The sequence below is a fragment of the Lichenostomus cassidix genome, chromosome 20, assembly GCF_008360975.1.
Source record: "Lichenostomus cassidix isolate B80296 chromosome 20, HeHo_3.0, whole genome shotgun sequence".
Lineage (NCBI taxonomy): Eukaryota > Metazoa > Chordata > Aves > Passeriformes > Meliphagidae > Lichenostomus > Lichenostomus cassidix.
In genome coordinates, this window is record NC_139500.1 from 214,465 (window position 1) to 236,862 (window position 22,398).

The 22,398-nt window shown below is 38.7% G+C and overlaps 1 protein-coding gene and 1 long non-coding RNA gene across 4 annotated transcripts in view; one reads left to right on the plus strand and one right to left on the minus strand.

The window, feature by feature from the left end:
• LOC146428483 (uncharacterized) overlaps positions 1-22,398 on the plus strand; it is an 87,189-nt gene that overhangs the window by 16,159 nt on the left and 48,632 nt on the right. The gene's annotated exons all lie outside the window — the stretch shown is intronic.
• Positions 19,794-22,398, minus strand: part of PREX1 (phosphatidylinositol-3,4,5-trisphosphate dependent Rac exchange factor 1) — a 118,319-nt gene continuing 115,714 nt past the window's right edge. For all 3 annotated transcript variants that reach the window (XM_085079380.1, XM_085079379.1, XM_085079378.1), the window contains exon 40: positions 19,794-21,197. In XM_085079380.1, coding sequence (XP_084935506.1) covers positions 21,155-21,197 — 43 coding nt within the window. In that variant the 3' untranslated portion in view covers positions 19,794-21,154. The remainder of the gene's footprint in view (positions 21,198-22,398) is intronic.

Consider the following 22,398-nt stretch of genomic DNA (forward strand, 5'->3'; position numbering starts at 1 on the left):
AGAACACCTACTGCTTCTTCTGTCCTAGTCAAAATATAAACTTGGGGAGGATGAAAATTTTAGCTTGCTCCTGTTTGTCTTGTATGTAAGAATAAGTTTGCAGAAAGAGATGTTCATGTTTCGAAATTGGTTGACCTTGGGGTTTAATCAAATGTCATACCACAGTATCAGTACTGGTGAGCATTTATCTGCAACCATAGTTTCCTATCATATTTGAAAGAATTTTTGTAGATCACATATAACTCCATATTTCCTTAGTACATACTACATGAACATATTTCCTTGGTATTCACAAGTGGCAATGCTGAATCTCGTTGGCATTTATTTGTTATTGATAATCAGACAAGTGGTGCTGATACCTCAAAATCTTCTGCAGAACAAAGAGATTTCTGTTAATGCCATTAATCTTTCATATCTTTCATTTATTTTCTTATTTTCCTTTTCTCTTCTCTTCTCTGCTTACTCGCCAGTCCTTTTTTTGTGTCCCCTTTCCGTAGCTTGGCCCTCAGGAGACCTAGAATTGTTGAAAAAGTATCAGGTCCTTGATCTTTGTACAAGCCAATTTGACTGCAGATGACCACTTGGCAGCCCTGCCACTGATACCTAGTTTTAATTTCACTGAGGGAAATATTTGTTTGTTCTTCATGAAGACATTTATTAATGTGCTAAAAAATCTTTGTGTTTGGACTCACTGGGTGATGTGTGGTATGGTAAATCTGTCCTGTGAAATTATACATACACACTGCAAGCCACAGAGAATGAAGAGCCTGGCAAGCATAAACGCTGCTAAATACACCTTGCATCCAGGTGCTGCATTCCTTCACTCGGTCCTGTGCTGATCTACGGGATTGATCTTGTTCCATCTTAAGAGCAATCTTGAAACAGTCATTCTGATTGCATCTTTGGATGGCTTAATTTGGGTACAGAACCACAAGGGTATTTAGGGACAGGTTTTCTTTACTCAGATGCAGAGTTCTCATTTAAATTATTTGTATTTGTAAAGGAAAAAGATGAGAACAATTAAGATACCTAGCCTCTCACATAAATATGCTGTAATTTTCTATCACTTGGATATTTAGAAAAATAAAAGGACTGTTAAATTAAAAGTTAAGTGTGTGCAGTTTTAACATGTAAGAAGTGGTAATAATGCATTTAAATAAGTTTACGTAGTTAGATGAGCCACTAAAGATCTGATGCAGAATTGAGTTTGACTGAATGAGCTACCACATGACAACTGAAAACTAGTAAAACTACATTCATCCTTCTGACCTGTTCTAAATATGCACCTGAAAGAATTAAGTCTCCCTCACCAAGCTTGACTTTAACTGATTTATCTCACACTTTTATTGGCTGAAAGCATTCATTTGATAATTGCAGTGTAGAGGTGTGTAATGTGACATGTTTCATGCATAGTGAATATGTAGATCACAGAAGATTGATTCTGTGTCCATGTTCGGAAGAGTGTTTAACCTCCAATACTTATGGAACAAATTGACTCAATCAGAATGACTTTGTCTTTATGTCAAAGTTTGTAAAATCAATGGGGAAACCATTCAATTTCTTCAGTAGCTAAAACTATATTCCCAAAACTTTCTGAATATTTTGCTTGGCATTGCTATATTTAGTTTTGTTCTTTAATAAATACTGTTTTCCAGTTCCCACCTGCCTACCTTGCTCTCTTGTTTTTAGATTCATTTCTACAGTAGGGACAGTCGGAGGGTTTTCAGATTCAGAAGACCAGAAACTGTAGGAACAGGATTGAGAAAATGATGTGCTTCCATTACTCCCCATTTCTCTTAAGTCACATCTTGATGAGGAACCTCCTTTTTTGGAGGTTCAGCATCAATAGATAATGCCATCTTAATTTGCAAGAACAGGGAAGCAAAGAAAAATAGAAACCTCCTCATCCTTGTTTTTTTATTACACAATGACTTCCCACTCTTCTGAAATGAGCTCTGGGCAAGCAGTTCAACTGGAGGAGCTGTTCTGCTGGTGGCATCTCCAATGTTTGTCACATCGTAAATCATTTAGCACCTCCTGCTGCAGAAAGAAACTTGTCATTCCCAACAACTCAAACAGATTAGAGGTTTTTCTATCCATCCAAGCAGCCTCTTAGAACTCAGCAATGTCAGATTCTCAGCATTGCAGCTGAATCATTCAGGGTATTCTGTAAACATTGGGGGATGCTATTCCTACTAGTTTACACAAATTCACAGATTTCCTGTGAAGTTTAAGAGTACAAAATATTGCCAGGAGAATGGTAAAGGCAACCCTAAACAGCTCCTAAGCACTTGAAATATGCTTTCCCTTTTGGGCTGGTTACCTGAAGAGCTGATGTGCTGTTGGAAAAAGGTCTGATAGTATCCTGAATCTCTGCTGTTAGAGAAAGTAAGCTAACAGGCTGCTGAAACTGGTGTTGCATTGTCTCCCTGGGATCCCAGTGCAGATACCACAAATCCCTTCTGTCATTTCATTTCTTGCCTGAGAACTCTTGTTGATGGCCTCTCTCCTCCGTGGTCCTCCGAGCAAGTGTCTTGTGACTTTTGACAGGGAACATCATTATATTCAGCTTATTGCATACAGAAGACTGATCCCTCTGTTCCTTTGGATTGTCCTTTTTCATTCCCCGCAGATAATTCAGGCTTAATTTCAGCAGCATGTTTCCAGGGTGTGGTGTACTCTGGGGAACATACAAGCAGGAAACCAACCTGGAATAGTTTTCCAATACCAATAATAAGTCTGTAATCACCAGAAATTATGCTGCCTCTGACAGCAGACTAAACTTTAGTGATCAAAGGGGCAGAAATTACCAATTCTCCCACTAAAATGGAGGAGTTAGTATGATTTTGTAATCTTGACAGCAGCCACATACGTAAACCAATCAGGCTCGGGAAAGAAAGCAGGAGTGAAGCTGAGGGTGATCCCGATCTTAGGTAAAGGGGTGTCTGCTCAGCCCAAAGGAGGTAGCTGAATTACCACTAGGGAGCTGCCCAGCTTGGCTTGAGAAGCTTTGCTCAGCAAAGCCCTTCCCAGGAAGGCTATTTAGCCACTGTGGAGAGCTCCACTAATACGATTATGTGACTTCTGCTGTGCGGGATTTCTTACTCAAAGGTACGTAAAATCTTTACACAGGATTAGCTCATACAGCATAGAAATACTGTTAAGGAATTGCTTGGCTGTATCTGAGGATGTGAAAAGCAGGTCAATGTCCTTGAGAGCTTTGTAGAGCTCAGAGGGAGCAGTGAACCAGCAGCCAAGGAGTGTATGCAGGATATTCATTCTGCTTTGTTTTGCACTCATCCAGTGAAATAAATACAAATTTTGACATTGAATTTGTGAGCAAATGCCCCCAAAGGGAGACTCTCTTGCTTTATATGTTATACAGCATAGCCTATAAAAATTAAACCTGTTTTTATTATTGGAGCTGGCCATGGTAACACCTTAACTGCTTTCAGAATCTTCAATGCTGTTTTATCTTATAGGCATGTGACAATTTTGACTTGGAATTTTTATACCAAAGCACCTTCTGCCTTTCATTTATCAGCTTGGGTGGTTTCCCAAAAACAATTAATCATTCCTGTATAAAAAGCATAGTCTGTAATGATAGTGTCAGAAGTGAGTGGCAGTTCGTGAAAAATAGAACATGCAGAGGGGATGTCTCTGTTCCTTGTTTACAATGAAATATGTGGCAGGAGGTAAAAGTGGATCATCATGTTCTTGTGCATAGTAAACGATAATTGGCATGCGGAATAATCAGCTGCCAGACCTAAAAATGAGTTTTCTCCACAATCAGAGCCTGTGATACTACTCTCTCCAAATCCTGTTGTGCATGTCTTTCTCATTCTGTAGGAATGGAGGCCATTCCCTTTCCGTGGAATCTTTGGAAATCCAAAATCTCTCATTAGGAAAACCATGACTTGTTGCTCTGCTGAAATCCCTGCCTTTCATTGTGCTGTTCTGTATTGAGTAACTACCAGTGTTCTCATGATGACGAATAATGACTTAGATTATGTACAAATGCATTAATCATATCCCTGATTTTCCTGAGATTTTCCTCTACATGTATACCCAACAGACACATTAACAGAGGCTATATTGTTAATAATTTTCCTTTTCAGTGGAATGTGGATCACTGGTATTACTGTGTATATAGCTTATTATAACATCAGTGTAGCATATCACATGAATCTATCCAAATTTAATACAGAACTGTAACTATAAAAGTATTTATCCAAGAAAAAAAAAAAGGTAAAATTTGGAATAGATATGTACACTGACAAACATATAGATTATATCAAATGGACATAAGTGTATGGCAGCTGGATGCATCCACCCTGTTCATTATATGCAGCTCATACCAGTGTTGAGGTACACTTACGTTTTGAGCTCATGGTCAGGACTGGGCATCTGAAGACAATAGGAAAATTAAGGCTTTATTGGTTTTTCACAGCAGGTGGACCTGTCTTCTGCTTAGAAAAGATCTACCCACAGATATTTTTTGTATAATCATAGGGTGATCATTTTCTGTACGATCATATATCAAAACTATATTTAATACCATTGGTTTTCCACAGGTTCTTGGGAGTGATTTGAATAGGAAGATATGGTACTGCCCTGTTCTATCTCTGAGCTTTTTTTCTTGCCTTGTGGTAATGTCATTATGCTTCTAGTTCTACTCAGACTCATACGCTGACTTCACTTGCATCCACATCAGCAAGAATGCTAATGGCAATAATGCTAAGAACAAATGTAGGTCTGGACAGGATTTTAGTCCACGTATTTACAGGATGAAGTGAACATAAGTCCAGGCTTTCAGCATGTTGATTTTACTTGGTGTTTGAGCAGGCTAACAAATTCTGACTTCTGTTTCCACTTCTCAGACTTGCAGGCAATTAAAATAGTAGCAGACATCGCTTCACAACATGGATAACGAGACCAATTCAGGTCGTAAGTCATTTGAGACTAGACTAATACATGTGATTAGTCACGTGTGAACTAATGCTTCACCAACTTAGGAAGCAGTTTTGCAATACCTAGACGATGGTCACCTCCAGCTCACTGACTCCTGTGGAGGATCGCTAACTGCCTACAGAGCCACAGAATGTCTGTAATTCAGCAATTAAAATCAGAATCCTCCAGAATTAGATTGGTATGAGGATTTAAAATCTGTCCTCAACCTACAAATGTAAGTGGTGCCCTTAGATGGCTTGCTCACCCCAGAAGATAATAATAATTTTTTTTTTCTAATTTAGCAGTTGTAATTTTTTTTAATTATCTAGAAACAAGTAGATGTTTTCTCTGTATTTTTTTTAGATACAAATTTTGAATCTTGCAGGTCTTTAAAAACGCTGTATGAGTCATGTGGTTCCTTCCTTCCATCCCAAATATTTCTAAAAGTAGCATTAGTGAAAATAATTTATTGTTTTTTCAAGAAAAATGCCCTTGCCTGGTTTAAAACATAATCTATGCAGACACTGCCTTTCTTACAGCCTGAGAGATGTTGATCACTTTTGCATTGTCCCATTATGATGTCATCCAAAGAGGCAGCAACTATTGTAGATTAATGCTGCCAAAATTGAAGTAATTATACTGTGAAAGCAGAAGGCGAGTTACTATATCCGTATGGCATTATAATAACTTGGAATAAAAAGCTGGGATAATAACTAATAGGAAACAGCAGTATTTCTAGGACATGAATGTTTGGCAACATATACTTGACTAAGAGTCTTAGTATTACAAATACATGCATTTCTTGCCAAGAAACTAAGGGAATGACCTATTCTAAGAGAGGAATCGCAACTCCTTTCTAGCAACTGAAAGTATTTGTGAATTTGAGGTGAAAGTGACATTTGCTGTCTCTTTTCTGATCAGTTGAGACTAAGATAGATCTTACTCACCTCGCCCTCACAGAAACTGGAAAGCTACTAACTTAAAAACATCCCTGAAAGTGAATTTAGCACAATACCTAAATCTTTCTCTAAGTTTCTATTCTGTTGCAGTCTCAGAGTCCACAGTGTATGTAAGTGGCACAAAATGACCTCCTAATGACCTTCAGAAAACCAGAGAGACGTCCTTGTCCCAGGCAGCTTAGTGAGCTACAGGGACAGAACACCTTTCTTGTGGAATCAGGGCAGCTTTGGATGCAGCACAGTCGTTTGATCTGGCCCTTAGCACTTGTGGAATAAATAAAAGCAATAGTAGCAAGCTTTCCTTGTTTCAGATGGGTCATGCACTGCTCTAAAGAGAGTGCAGCGGGACTGGAGCAAGTCAGGGCTTGTAATAACAGACAGAGCACAGCAAAGGAGAGCTGAGAGGGAACAGACCAGCCTCACTCAGAGGGCACAGCACACTGCGCCGTGAGATTGGTATCGAATTTCTTATGTCTTCCTCTCCTTTTTGTCCATAAAACAGCAGAAAGAGGAAAATTTCAGATTGGATTTTTTTTTCTGTCCTTTGTAGCTGACTTTCATCAAGGCAAGGTATCTTCTGCCTCTTTAGGTAGCCAAATAAAAAAGAATAACTACACCTGTGTCAGACTGGGCACTTGAACTGGCACTTTTCCGCTTGTAAAATTGAGCTAGGTATTTACTTGGGAGTTGTGAGGGTAATTTAATTACCATTTATAAAGTACAGATGAGTTGACATGAGTTAGTGTCGCTGTTGAGCCGCTAGCAGAGAAGAAGAACCCGGATTCTCAGCGTGGCATAGAAAAAGCGCTTTATTATTTTGAATCCAACGTACACATAGACTTTCCAGAGGTCACCCAGATTGGTCAGTCAGAAACCTCCCCCTAGGCCTGATTGGCCAGGCCTGAACTGTCCAAATCTCGAGACACTGTTTCAACAACATCCAAACTTTATCTTTGTTTATAAAACACAGGAGAATGTTCTCATGGGAAAGACCTGTGCTAGCCACAAGTTAGATATTTTATAATCATAATATTAATGACCTTACTACCTTACTCTCCCCAGTCATAGAAATTGGTTGAACTTGTAAAAGAAGAGAAAAAACTATTTCTTGTAATATTCTTTTTCACTGATATTGGAACATAAATTATGAAGTGGTTACACAACTGACTGTGGTTTCTCAGAGCTTCAAGGTATTTTACTGTTCCCTTAGAGATGCCACAATGAAAACCCTTCAATGTTTTTTTGGGAGGTACCTCATGCTACTGGTTTCACCTACAGAATGTTTAGTCGCACTTCTAATGTATTTTTTGGTATACCTTCACTTCATTTCTAGGCACTTAAAATGCCAAATGTTCTAATATTTTTAAATGTGAGAAAATGGAGACAATATACTTTTCATATTATAGAAATTACAGAAGGATGAATTCACAAATGCTATTGCGCTGGAATTTGAATTGAGGTAGATAAGAAACTTAACTTAGACCAAGGTAGCTCAAAAAGTAATACTGGTGAGAGTAAATGTACACAGACAGCATAGTTGGTTTTTACTGAATTTGCAGACCGTGAATTATATTTTTACTCCTATTTGGATATTCTGAGAACCAAAAATGTTTTTTTTGTATCCTAACTACATCCACTTTGATCCAGCATGGTGATCCTGTTGCTCAGAACTGAGAGAGACCATAGCAATTCCTCTATTCTTGGTAGGTCATAGAGGGGAAGGAAAGCTTCTCTGCTGCGGTAGACTTTCAGTCTAGTGAGTAATGAGTAACACTGCTGTTCCACTGGAGCAGGTGGTCAAATTACGTATGTTTCTGTGATGATGCTTCCGCCATAGCTGGTCTAACGCATATGCAACACATGTATTCAAGGAAAATAAAAATGTAATAAAATGCACAGTGAGTGTGTGAGCTGTAAACCCTTGTGCCATTTTTGTGACTAAGGCTGGTGACTTGGGCATTAACCTGTGTTTTCTTAGAGCAGGAGGAGAGGCCTCTGGTGTTGAAAGTTGTAGCATTAGTACAGCCTGGATTCCTGTAAATCAGAAATCATCAGCCTACATGCCTATTCCCTTGGTAATATGGGCAGAGAGACAGATGAACTGTAATGGCTCCAGCCCTAGGACATGTTATGGTCTTTTTGCTAATGCAGACATCTGTGGAAATAAATGGCAAAACCTACATTGCAAATGAGTGGCAAGAGCCTGACTTTGAGACCCAGAAATATTTGAGTGAAGGAAAAATCTCCACGGGCATCTATGAGTTTTGGACAGGTCTTTTCACAAGGGCGTTGATGATTGTTCTAGCTGTTAGCAACTGGTGACCAGAAACTGAGACAGGTGCTCTTTTACAACCCGTATAGGAGCCATTACAGCTGACTGACTCTCTGAGAGCTTGCAAGAGCTACAAAGTTGGGAAAGCTTTTTCTCTATAATGCTGTTCTGCCTTGTCTCTGTTACAGGTTATACTGATACCCTTTATGGTTGAAACGGGCTAACCCTGATGCGATATAAAATCCTAGATTTTTTATTTCACAGAGGTAGTAACTGCACAACAACACCCTCTTCCAGTTAGGTACGAAAAATACTGAATAAGGCAGACCAGCTTCTGCTTACTGTTTGACAGATGAATACTTTGTGTGCTGGAGGGCATGATGAGGCAGGGAGGTAAATGGCAAAAAAGACTGGAAGAGCAAGGACGTCTGCTGCTTGAAGACAAATTTGGTGCAATTGGAGTAACTGAAATGTGGGCAGCTCAGGAAATAGGCTGTAATATTACATTATCCAGATACAGAGTTTAAGGACAGGCAATTGTCACTGAGAACAGAGAAAGAGATATGACAGTATGAATGAGGAAGGACATTATGCTGGAAACAGAATAACATTCACATGGATGGCAACTAAGAGACACCTTGAACTTGAGGCTAAAGACTGAAATGGTAAAACAAGTATAATAGAAAATGATTACTGATCTCTCAGGGCTGGATGAAAAGACAGATCAGGAAATATTTATGCAAATGGGGGACTGTGCTTGGGCAAGGACACTGATCATATGAAACTGCAATTACTCTGACATTGACTGGAATGAGAATTACAGAGGGATTTAGGAAGCTGGAGCTGTGTGTATTGACAGATTCTTTTTACCCTGCAGCTTGACAACCAACAAGATTAGAGGCCATTTGGAAAAAACTGCAATGGCTAAGCAAGGCAGCACATCTGCTGATGCCAGTGCTCAGGCCGAAATGACATTAGCTGAAAGTTAGGATGGGAGGAAATTGAAAAATATCAAACTGAAAGCTCTGGGAGCTGTGTGTCTCTCCAAGAATTTTTCTTTCTTTAGAAAATGAATGAAATAGTAAAGATAGTTACAGAAAAAAAGAAAAATTGCTTAGCTCTGCTACCTACAATGTGATTTTGTTCACTGAGCTCAAGTAGGCTGTTTTCTGCATGTCTTTCCCTGTCCCCTAAGTGCCTTGACTGCAGTTCTCTCATTTTGGAGCGCCCTTATTTCTGCACAGGGAATCACTGCCATCTCCTGGTCAAGAGACAGAGAATAATAAAATCCTTCCACCCACTCGTGAACAGAACCATTGCCTGACTCAGTGGAAGCAGGGATTTTCAGTGGGGATCCCATGGATTTGGTGTAGGCCATTCCATGATTATTATACCAGTTATTTATCTGGACATTCAAGGAAAAAGGGACCATTCATTGTATGTTGGCTGTCTGGTCCAACAGGTCCTGACTAGTCAAATTTGTACTTTTGTTCCATCATTGGTGTAATATGTAAATGGAGATAAGTCAATTATTTGTGCTATAAAAGCAGGACAATTTAAGTACTCTTTCCTTAGACAATACCTTAGACTTCTTTAACTATCTCTTTGCAGATCAACAATACCCCTTTATGTTACAGATCCACATAAATTCAGTCTGTACTCTAAGTTTTGCTTCCTGAAGTGACTGTGTCAGCACTAGTCATTCAAGAGCTTAAAAATCTACTGGAGTGAATAACTAAAGGCAATGCCATCAGTCCTCTCAATTAGTCATATAGTGCAAATAAACGCTTTATTCTTTACTGTTTAAGAAATATCCCTGTGACTGCATGGGAAGGGGACAAAATAATTTCCTTTCATTTATTTAAAACAATTGCTTCTATAAGGCCTTTATGTCTCCCCTAAGAATCTAATTTTCAGCATGACTGAGTTTTTTGTGATCTTTCTTCATCAGAAAATTCTGACTTATATTTAAGTCAGCTTAAATATTTATTTAACGAAATACCAGTTTGGAATGATCATTTCCTAATTTTTATCTTCCAATAACTTGCCTTCAGAGTGACCTCAGAGTTCATAGCCAGAAGTAGATTAAAAAACCCACGCAAGTATAGCCACCTTCAGAATGAATCTGCCAGCTAGTGCTATATAAAGGTTGCATTTCTAAATGCCAGTGTGCATTGTATCTTGTGTATCTCAAAAAGACTAATGAGTAAGGAGGCAAAGCTGGAAAATACCAGTACAACATTTTGAGACTTTGGCTTTTGTTTTACAAGGAAAAATAGTTCTTAACGAATGAGACCAGGGGCTTGCAGCCATTTAACATTTAGATTTGTTGTGTTTGTTCATGTCCTTGCTGTGCTTTAATTCCACAGCTCTCTCAATTGACTACATGCAAGAAAAAAATTTGGCCAGAAGTTGACACCACTTCTCAACACAATTAGGAGCAATATTTCATCTCATTTTTTATTGTTCCTAGTTCCCATTCATACATACAATGAAGGACAATAGTTTTTTATGTAGTCCATGCGACTTTCAGGATAAAGGATTTTGTGTATAATTGTTTTCATCTTCTTACTTCTTAAAGAGCAAAGATTATTTTATGGCATTATTTTCATACTCAGTAGGCCTCTGCTCATTCCATTAACTGTTTCTAGTAAACAAATTATCTCAGAGCATTTTGTTATGCCCCAAAGATGCATATGTCTGTATCACATGCATTGCCAAATGTTAAAAAAATACCATGCAGCGGAACAGATAATTGTAAAAGGCTTCTCACTAGGAAATAATTTAGAAGCAATAAATCCAAAATAAGTTTTGGGGCTTTTTAATTATCTTCAGTAGACATACAAGATGAACTCAGATTAAGGCTTAGACTTTTGATATAAAGTCTAACAGCAGCAGACAGCAAAACAGGAATCATGGCAGATTTAATCATGGATTTTGCCCACATTCAGCTGGCCAGCAGGGCACTCATTTCAGAAACTCACAAGATTATTCTTTCCCTGTGAAATTCTCTTGATGCTTTCTGGTTCACTGACAGTATGTGAAAATGTGTTCTGATCTGATGTGGTACCACTAACAAAGGAATTCTTTCTAGCCTTCATTAATAATGGAAATTGCAAGAGATTTCATTTTTAACCTGGTAAATGATCTTTAAGCTCACTTTTAAAAAACATTTGCCAATCTTGCTGAGCTGTGAGATTGAAAGATTCAGTGAAAGATTTCACCTGTTTTCCTGTTCTCTCCTACAATGCTTGCTTTTCTTAGTCAAAGGACAAAATCCAGTGAACACAAGGAATGCTTTTAATCCTAACAGTTTTCGTGTTTAAAACCTGCAACCTTCAGGTTTACTGTAAAGCCTATACTTTTCGAAATCTATGAACAGTACAGAGCCATCATACATAGTAGGCTCCACAGTGTTCCCTTCTGCTGAAAAAGAAATCATTATTATCTTTTCACAGGGTCCTTCATCTAGCTAAACCCCCTCATATCCTTTTCTCCTTTCAGCTTCCCCTGCCTGAGGTTTGGAACTGAAGGCTGTGATCACTATGCAAAAGATAATAGATGTGACCAGCAGTTTTCAGTGTGCCTTTGGAGGAGGTGCAGACAGAGCTGCCAGGGTGTGTTACCCATCTGTTCACTGTTAGTTTATCACAAAGTCAGCCTGCATTTACCAAACAGCATTCAAGGGGGGGGGATAAAGGGAGCCCCTCCAACTTTGCACTGAAGCAGATGAGAGTGCTGGCATGAGCTGTTTGTTCAGCTGCAGTGTCCCGAGCTGCAGCGGGGAGGCCATAATCCCCTGGCAGTGGTAACAGCCTTTGCTGCAAGCAGCCTTCTTCATGGCGATGATAGTGCCTGTACCCATCGACCAGCCATCAGAAAAATCCTTACTTAGGTATGTCTGTGTCCAGAGTTCCAGAAAGGTGAATACTGGGTTTTACTGAAGTGTCTCAGAGTGAAATTACACTCATGGAGAATGCAGTACAAAAGTTCATTTCTATTGAGAGGACAGTGTGCTTCCCCTGCTCCACACTCTGTGCTTTCCTCCAGCACCTTGTAGTGATTCACTTGACCCTGCTGTGAGCTGATTCAGCTTGCTAACTGAGCAGAAAGCACGCCAGCAAAAGAATGAAGAGATTGTTGCTGAGTTAGCGAGTTGAACCAGTTCACAGAAAAGTGGGATGAATGCCAAACCTGGCCCAGGACATGCCAGAACTGCAATGCTGACTGACTCTCTGTGTACAGGTGTACCTTTGCTCTTAGGCAACCCACCCATTTGACCTTACAGCATGACTGCAGTGCCAAGCAATATCTAGAATCAAAGGAAGAGATTTTTCAGGGAACTAAATTAAATAAAGGGAAATCTTTTGGTTTCTGTAGAAGTTCTTATGTAAGAGAGAAGGATTTCCATGTTACCAGATGTGTATCAATGACATGGGTGTCCTGTGTATAAAGCATTGGTGTTTTGTGGCTCTGCAAAGACAGTAATTTATTAAAAATATCTTCCATTTAAGACAGAAGATTGTGAAGAAACTATAAATAGAAAAAAAAGTTATTATTTTACAGTCTGGCATATTTTCATCTTTGTCCTACAGCACCCCACATTAAATCATGCTGTAGCACTTACTGCAGGACTGAAGCAGCTGTATATAGGGTGAGCTGAATGCAGGGATCAGTGGAGATACATTATAAAAAAATTAACCAAAAGTTTCTTAGATACTGTTGATGGGATTCATTTGCAGGATTAGCTATCGATATTTTAGTGGTGTTTAAAATTTTAATAGCAAGTGATCATTCCACCTGTGAAGAAGCTGGCTTAAATGCCAGGGGAAAAAATGCATTCTGACATGGTTTTGTGAAGCAATCATTTCTTATGGTGTTTCCAGTCAGGAAATGAAACAAAGAATGTCTTAGTCTTTCTTTTGGCTGTCCCATGCTCTCCCCCGTTTTGCAGAAAAGAGGAAAAAAACCAAGTGATTAAAATCCCTTTCAACCATGCTCTTTCAAAGACTCTTATCTTTCTCAGGCTTTGTTTTTTTTGTTGGGGTTGTTTTTTTTTTTTTTTATTACAAGAGCTGATGAACTGTAAGGGATTGGTCAGAGAGAGAATTGTGCATGTGGCCTTACCATCTGACTTGGTAATCTTCCAAAATGCAATTCATCTGAGTGCTAACTGTAGTGAATTTAGTGGAACACAAGGTTGAAATGAGAAACTAGAAATAAATCCACTCTATCTAAAGGCCAGCCAATAACAGAAGGACACTCCCAAATCCTGCCACTTTAATGTAATTGGAGTGTATGGAAAAGACATCCTGTTTCAGCACCTTCTAGCAGCAGCTTCCATTACAGGTGACAGTACTCTGAATATATTCAGGCCATACTGGTGTAATAATGTGAAAGGAATGGGCGTGGACAGTTGTGCAGTCTCTAAAATCTATTCTGAGGGGTTTTGTAGTTTTACACAAATAACAGTTTACTGTGTATATCAGTTTTGGGACACACATGGAAGCTCTCAGTATATTTGAAGATTTTTATGGGCTGGTCTGTCTAAAACTAGTGAGGCTGGACATTTTTGAGGGTAGTTATGGGGAGTCTCTGTAGCAGTCCATCATCTGTGTCCTGTCCAGATGAGCAAAAAAGTGATATTACTGGAGTAGTCTTATGCAACAAATCACGCGAAGGACACAATGTGCAAAAAGATACAAAGAGTGAAATTAATTTTTAATAATCACCCTTAATAGTGTTCATTCAGTAGTATCAGTCACAAATTGCTTTCTGAAAACAATTTCCTGTGGCTGCTGGCATATTTGCTTATTACTCCTATTAATAAGAGGGAAAAAACTCGGGGGGGGGGAGGGAGGGAGTGATTCCCTTCATTTCCTTTGACTTTCAGAGGCAAGAAGCAATTTTGCATGTTTGAGTGTCATTCAACTGCAGTAAAGGACAGTCCAGGAGGAGCAGTTTAGGGCAACTGCAAGCAACGGACCTGTGTCATCATGACAGGGGCTGATGGATCTTTCTATATAGGAAAGCAGAGTTCTACATATCTCTTTTGGAAAGCTTATTGTTTTATGTGTGTGTGTATAGCTGTATGGAGTTTGAAATGTCCTGCTGACAAAACCAGCCAAATTATCACAGTGGAGCTAACTGAATTATCTACTTCTTTTATTTACTTAGGGGATCTAATTACTCTAGACAGCATTGCAAACCTGGGCTACTGTTCTTAATGCATTCTCCTTTCAGCTGTAGATATGGGCAGCATAATTGTTAAGCAATACTGGACATTTCTTTGCTTGATAGAGTTTTTTAGTTTTAATTCTGCAGCCCCTGCCATTTTTCAGAATCTGACAATGGAAATTTCAGTTTCACAGCATTAATTTGGAAGAGGGAACTCTGTCCTTTCACGAGTTTCCTTACGCATGAATCCAGAAGTAGATTTTTGACTGTGATAAAAACTCACACAGTTGTAATGGTTACCTAGTATTTGGTTATTTAGGGAGGATAAAAAGCCTGCATGGCCTGTCTCCTGATCATGAGCAACCTTTGGGAAGCCATAAGCCATGTGGCTTGGCCCAGCAGAAAAAGCTCCCATCTGAGGAAAAGAGGAATCTTATTATCTCCTTTTCTATCTTGATGTTAAATACCTTCTCTGTATTTCATTTCTTCACATGCAAAGAGGGATAAGGCTATTTATAAACCAGTAAATGCACAGCTGCTGTAGTTGCTATGGATTGTTAATGCACAGGTATGCTGAAACTGTAGATTTAACTCCATTACTAATTGGAAATTGGGAAGTTTCCTAGAGCCTTTATCAAAAAGAGAGATACTGAGTGGGACTGTGGTTTTGTAAGCCATAGCAACTTGTCATAAAATCTTTTCTCCTGCCTGATTTTAGTCTGGAAAAGGCTGTTGAAACCAGCAGGGGTTTTACTTACTGCTGTTTATACAGGTACTTCCATGAGATTTAATGTATTTTACAATTTTATGAGTATCCATGAATAAAACTTACCTACTAATGAGGAATTAAGCTAGAAATATATGGCTTCCTACGGGTCTTTTTCACCACTTTGAGACCAGACTCTGATGAGTCTGATCTCAGCTATTACGGCAAATTCTAAACAGTATTTTTGATATTTTTTTAATGGTTATAAAAACCCAGACTGAAGGAAACTCACCTGATGGAGAAACCCAGAGCTTCTCATCAAGAACCTTTCTGGAGTATATACAGAGAGGAAAGACAGGAAGAAAAATTGCTTAATTTTAAGTACAGGTGTGTGGCTAGCACAGTTTTTCCCATGAGAAGTTTTCTTGTGTTTTGTAAATAAAGATAAAGTTTGGATGTTTTTGGAACAGTGTCCCAGAACTTGGGCAGTGCAGGCCTGGCCAATCAGGCCTGGGGGAAGGCTTCTGACTGACCACTCTGGGTGACTTTTGAGAACTCTATATATGTGATGAAATCAAAACAATAAAGGTCATTCCTTCTTGCCACTGAGAACCGATGCATTCATTACTCTGCTAGCTGCTCAACAGCGACACAGGTGATTCAGAGCTGAGAAAATGCCTACACTTCCATGAAACTGAGTTATTTCTGTGCTGCAAAAAAACCTTCTTGTATAGCACAGGGCAATATTGCTTGTGTGCAGATTCTCAAGGTGAATCAAAAGGGTTTCATGCCTAAACTAATAATAATTCTCATAGTGCTTAAGACTCAGGGGCACCATGGATTTTGTAAGGTTTTCAGCTATGGTTTCTTTTCTGTTCCTAAAAATTCTAGTTTCTTTGGTTGTCACAAAATGCTGAACTAATGATTCCAGGGAACACTCCATGGAAACTCTGAAAGATTTTCCAAAGCTTGGATATCAAATCTAAAACCTGACCTTGTACCTCCAGTGCCTAATTATTTATTTTGTATGACCAGTACTCTGCAGTTGCTGATACTTCATTTATTGCCATTAAATCACTTCAGACACTCATTACTGCAACATTCTTCTGCACTTTTTTCAATTGCCTTAGGATTTTGTTATCCTAAATGACATTTTTTAATTTTATTTTTTCCCCACAAGACCATTTATCAGATCATTGGTGAACAAGTCCTCACACATCCCAAAGAAATGTGAGCAGTGTAGTGCTCATCACACCCATCCTGTGTGCAGACTACTGTTTGTTTCTTGTCACTCCACAGTTTTAATGCAGTCATTTCAGTTAGATTTACATTATGTTCTCATTTGCCATCCATAAAGAGGTGAAATAGCTCCCTACCTTATAGTTTTAAGCTACTGTTTAAAGAGTTGAAAACTTTTGTTGGGTTTGAGTTATATGTTCAAACTTCTTGGTTGTTGCTGGTTTGCAAGCAACTCTATAACAGTGCGATTCCACTGAATTTATGGAATCTACACCAGAGTAGACAGAAGAAATAAGGCTCAAGGTTTAGTTCTTGCAGCAAGACACACTATGCGTTGTATCAGCTGTAAAATAGCTTATTATTTCAGAAAACTGTAATAAACTCCCTGAAAAAATAAAACTCAGTTCACACGGAATCAGAGATGAATGATGCATCCTTGCCAAATCAGTCTCTGCCTGCATTGCGTTCATGTGATAGCCACATTAACTTTCATGTGATAATTTGCCAATAAATTACATCAAAAAGCAAATATTCAAGCACTTCTAATAATGTGAATTTGACTTTTGCACATTAAAACTGTGATAAAGCCTTACTAATTATTTTCAACTTTCTCAAGGTGAAAATATGTCACTCATGGAAGTAATTACGTAAATAATTTAAAGCTGGTTAAATAATAATGAGTCTGTCCTCATTGCCTTAAAAGGGCTTATAACTAAATTTAATTTTAAGCAGGATCAAGAAAATAATCACTTGGTTCAAACATTAATTATTAATTTTAGTAGTCCTAATTCATTTTAAAACGGACTGACTTTTTTGCAGACTCTGCAGGGCAGATTAATTGACAATTAATTGACATTTTACAAAATGAGTCATTATTTTGGCAAGGAGAAGTGTTCTAGAAATAGTGAATCATGACAACCAGAAGGGGTTGTTGAAGAGCTCCAAGGGAGGTTTGGCAGCTCAGTGAAAGCAGCTCTGTTTAGCAGCAGTTCGGCTTCTCCAGGATGACTGGAAAAGTTGAAACTCTCTGCTCTTCACACCAGCCAGGGCCCTGCTGCTCTCTGCTTTCACTGCTGGCAATGGCAGAGAAAGCTGAAGAAAGAGTGTCGTAAAGCAAAGAAACAGCTTTACTGAGACATGCTGGAACAGGAGAGAGAACAGTTTAGGTCAGTTTAGAAGTGCAAGATTTGGGAAGTTTACTACTTTTTTCTAATCCAGTTTGAAATGGAGAGAGAGTCTGGGCAATCTGCTCAGGTTTTGACCCAGGACCCAGAGCCTTACAACAGTTTTGTTGGGTGTTTTCTGTCTAGACCCTCTGTACCCACTAACCTCCCTTGACAGGAACTGGGGGAATTGCAAGGCCCTCCAAAAACATGACACGGTGATCAGGACTCCACCTAAGGGAGTGTACTGTCATTTTACTGACTTTTAGCAACATTTACAAGCCAGCCTACATTTTTTATGCTTACCAGCTTCACCTTTCTCACCTTTTAGCTCCTCAGAGAATCCATCTTAATTAGAACTGGAGACAGCTTGCATGCTCTCCTGCTCTGCACCAGGCACTGCTTCAGCCTTTACAACCTGCTTTATACAAGCTACTTCTTTTTTTGTCAGAGCCTGATGGAAGAAAACCTTTCAGACAATATTTATCCCTGATCACTTGTACCCCTTTTTCTCCTCCAGGCTGTATTTATGTTCAGATCGAACTGTCTTTACTTTTCTCATTATTATTATTATTTTCTTACAAAGGCATCTGTTTTCTTCAACACCTAACTACTGCATTTTCACTTAATTATTTAGCCTCAGCAGAGAGGCTTGAATATTTCTCCATCATAACTGACCATTTGTCTCCTAGTGCAGGCTGAGCTTTCATGATTCTATCAGATTGCCTGTGTCATCTTGTGCCACACTCTATGATGTGGTCCCTTTATTATCAATTAACAAGAAATACAGCAAAATATTTTGTTCAATCTTCAAGTGCATGACCTAATATTTTTACTGGAAAATTTAATCCCATTCATTTCATCCTCTTCAGTGTTCAAAGTCCTTCAGGGATTTTTTGCGTGTGTACCAGGATCCTCTGCGAAATTAGTGTCTCCCAAATCAGCATCAGCCCAGCCTGCTAATATCTGTGCTTCAGTGGTTAATGATAATGTTCAGCAAACTCAGTTACAAGACACGTATATAAGAAATTCCACTCACAGCTGCCTGCTATAGTTCCCATGTTCTCCATCCTGACTGTTTTCCACATTCCCACTGTATCAGATGTTCCAAATCTACAAAACCTGCACTTCCTCTGTTGTGCCAGGCCTGATTCTTACTTTGCTTTTAGTCCTGGAAATTCTGCAGAGCTAATCCCTCTTTGCTTGCAGGTTGTTTTGTGCATTGCCCTCTTCTTTTTCCACTTGAATCTGTTCTTTCCCAGCACTGGATTCAAACCCCACAATTTTACACCATGAAACCAGTTTTTCTTTTCTGCCTTAGCAGGAGCCTGTGGTCTCCCCCACAGCTTTAGGGGATGGCACAAACAGGAAGAGTTCAGCTCTACACTGCCAGTGTGAGCTGAAATCAAACCCAGCTTTCCCCTTACCATTTGAACTTCTGACTCCTCCCCACACCATACAAGTATATCAGAATTTAAATCTGCTCATCGGAATGCAGGACTAAGGAACTAAAGGGTGTAACAGAAAATAAGATCATACCTTCTTTCCGTATTAATATAAACCAACTTTTAATAATAAAAACTTCTATCAGGGTTTCAGTGAGAATAACATACACACTTCAGTGTAAAACAGTGCACAGTGTAAATGCCCCTGGATACCCTTCTCTGCACCTCTCATGCTCCCAGAGGCTGCAGGCACAGGCCAGGATCCTGCCCAGGCCATGGCCATTCTGTGGAGCACAACTGATGGGGACACAGCCAGGGCTCACCCAATGGGTTCTTTTTCACTTTTGGGTGTTCCTATGGTTCTTGTAGTACTAAGTTCATTTTAAATTGAGGATTCAGTGAAGAAACATACATTTCTTCTTCAAATAGCAAATGATAAAAGTAACTTTTCCAAAATTAACAAAAAGTGCATTGAAATAGTGATCTGCTCATCTGGCTGCAGTCCAGAACTGACACCCAGTACCAAATCCATGTGCCCCTCAGCTGGCAATCCATGGGCTGTCATAGTTTCCTGCAACAGGTTGCTGTAGGTCAGAGGAAACAGTTAAAAGCGAGAAATAAAGAAAGAGATAAAACCAAACCAAATTCCTTGCCCAAAATTATTGCAGTCTGTGAGAGAAGAAAATAAATATTAAAAAAATTAAGAAACAAGATTCAGAACAAACTGCATCCCCCAACTTGCCATAAGCAATTTTCTGTTGAAGATTAAAAAAATTTAAGAGGCCTTCATGTCGAAATGAATACATCCAATTTTAGTTTTTGAGTTGCTCTGGATGTTAATAAAATAAAATAAAATTAAGCCCATTAAAAAGTAAACAACACAAAACCCCCAAACCTTTATTTTCTAAAATATACATTACTGCAAAGTGCTCCTGGGTCTCCTCACTGCGAGCTGGTTTAAAGGAGGCTGTGGAGAAACAGAGGAATGGGGAGTTTCCTGTACACCTGCTATGTTAGGGAGGGTTGGTCATGTTAAGGCACTCACTCCAAAAGAACATTATTTCTGTCCTGAGACTGGTGACATGCTTTGATTAGTTTCAGCCAGTTATTTTAGAAAAAACTACAGTGCTTAGGGTAATACTGACAGAATGGAGAAAGATTTTTCAAACAAGAAAAAATAAAGTACATTATACACACGATTCCTTTTTTCTTTTAACTTAAAAGCATCCCTAATACATCTTAATAACTGTATTAAAGACTACTTAAATATTGAAGGTTTTAAATAATGTAGATTTTTTCAGTAAACTGGGAGTAGTTGTGTAACTGCCAGCATATTGGTCCCATTTTAAACAATATAATTTTTATTTTAATCTTGTATATATAATAACATGATCGAAAACACATATTATTCCACTCCACATAAATAAGTATAGTTCTTCTGACCTGTTTTAAAAACTACATCTGTCCAAATAATCAGATTATAAGACTCTTTTTTTTCTCTGTAAAGTTTTCTTTAAAATCCTACGCTCCTCTTCACTAGCACTGTATTCCAGAGTACATAATCACAGGGCATTAGTAAAAAGAGTTAATAAAAAACCTGAAAGCTAAAGTAAAATGAAGTAAGGATAAGTACTACGGAATGTATACTCTGCAGCATAGAGAGATTAGAATCTCACTGGGCTGAAGTGGAAAATCACTCCACAAGAAATTTGTATGTTCCTATTTGAATAAACCATAGATTGTGCTGTTCTTGCTCAAAAGTGCAGGTCAGTTCACAGAAAAGAGGTGTTTATGAAGCTACTGCTAAAGGATGTTGACCAAAATCCTGCTGGCAGTTAAATGGATACCAGGTGCAGTTCAGGGGGAGGGAGACGTGTCCATCAGGATTTCCTGAACCAAGCAGTATCTTGCAGTCCACAGCTTCCAGGTGGTTGCAAAAACAAGTCACCAATAAAACCACACATTCTTTAAGAATAACGGTCATTGTCCAGGCATCTGGCAAATGGCAGCAGTGTCCATTCTCGCCTGTGGTGCTTGTTTAAAGAATTTTTTCAAGAAGTTAAAGAAATACACAAATCCCTCATGGGCTACAGGAGTTCAAAGGCAGATTCCTGGTGCCTGGGCCAGCAGGTCCCTCTCCTCCAGAGCACAGCAGCACCATCGGGATCAGTTCATAGGGTCCTCGGCCAGGGCTCCTCAGAGCTGAGTGCTCTTGTGGGGCTGCCAAGATGGGCTTCACAATTCTATAAATCCCCATCTGTAGGCGGCTGGCACAACCTGTAGAGTCTTCAGTGCAGATGAAGAGTAGGGAATTAAAGATCATATGGATAATAACAAAGTTACTGGAATTGTACATGAGGGCCAGCAGCTCCTCTGTCATTCTGCAAGCTTTAGACGTATCAAGAATTCCTCTATTTTTAATCTTAATAACTGCAAATATAAAAGTGCCACTAGCCATTTGTTAACTAAAGTATTTACAACCATTGTTTGCAATAATATTTGAGACTCTCCATCACTTCCTCTTAATTTTGGCTCAGTTTGGATTGTTAACAGTTCCTTCTCTTTTTTTCTATTTCTTTTGGTTTTAAACCCAATTCAGCACTTTTCCTGAACAAAAAAGGAACCCTGCCCCCATACAGGTTTGGATACCAAACACATAAAACAACATACCTTGTTGACATGCTTGAACAAATCTTAAAATTAGTGGTCATCTTTTCAGAGAAGTTTTTTGACTCACAAGATTATCAAATTGATAACAGTGGTTAAGTTGGTTAAATCAAGTGCATGTTGACTTGCCATTCATGTATGACTTTGTGAGCTTTTTCTTGGATTTTTATTCTTTAAATCTGAATAAACTCAAGTCTTTTATGACTTCTCTTTCAAGACAGCTGTTACAGATTTGTGCTAAGAAATATAATCCTGGGAGTTAATATTAATTCACCAGATTGCCTTTTAACTTTGCTCAGGTTTATTTCACATTATGATGGAGCCCAATAGGAACACACATATCTGAGCTTTAATGCCCTAAAATAATTCTGGAATGCCCTAAATAGTTCTGCAATTTATCATTGTGATTTAGAGTGTAATCAAAAGAAAAAAAAAAAGCCTCATTTTGTGATTTGTTTTTGAAGTTGTTTCTTTTCGAACATAACATGCTGTTATTGCCGTAACAATGGAGCCAAAGTAACATATGGCCATTAATAAGGCAAAATAACCACACTGCCAAAACACTGATGAACGGCACCCCGGCCATGGTACAGAAGCCAACACTATTGTTTTATTTGTTTTTGAAATAGCAATTACAATCCAACAGAAGAAGGATAAGGTTCTAAATGCAAAATTCTACTCTCTTAAATGTCTCTCAGAAAAGGAACTGAGACTGTTGGAGGAACCATCATCTGTGTCTCTAAAGGTTAAAATTATTTTGTATAAACATTTTGAGAAGTGGATAGGAGAGGAAAAAGAAAACTGAAAGGAGGGTCTAATT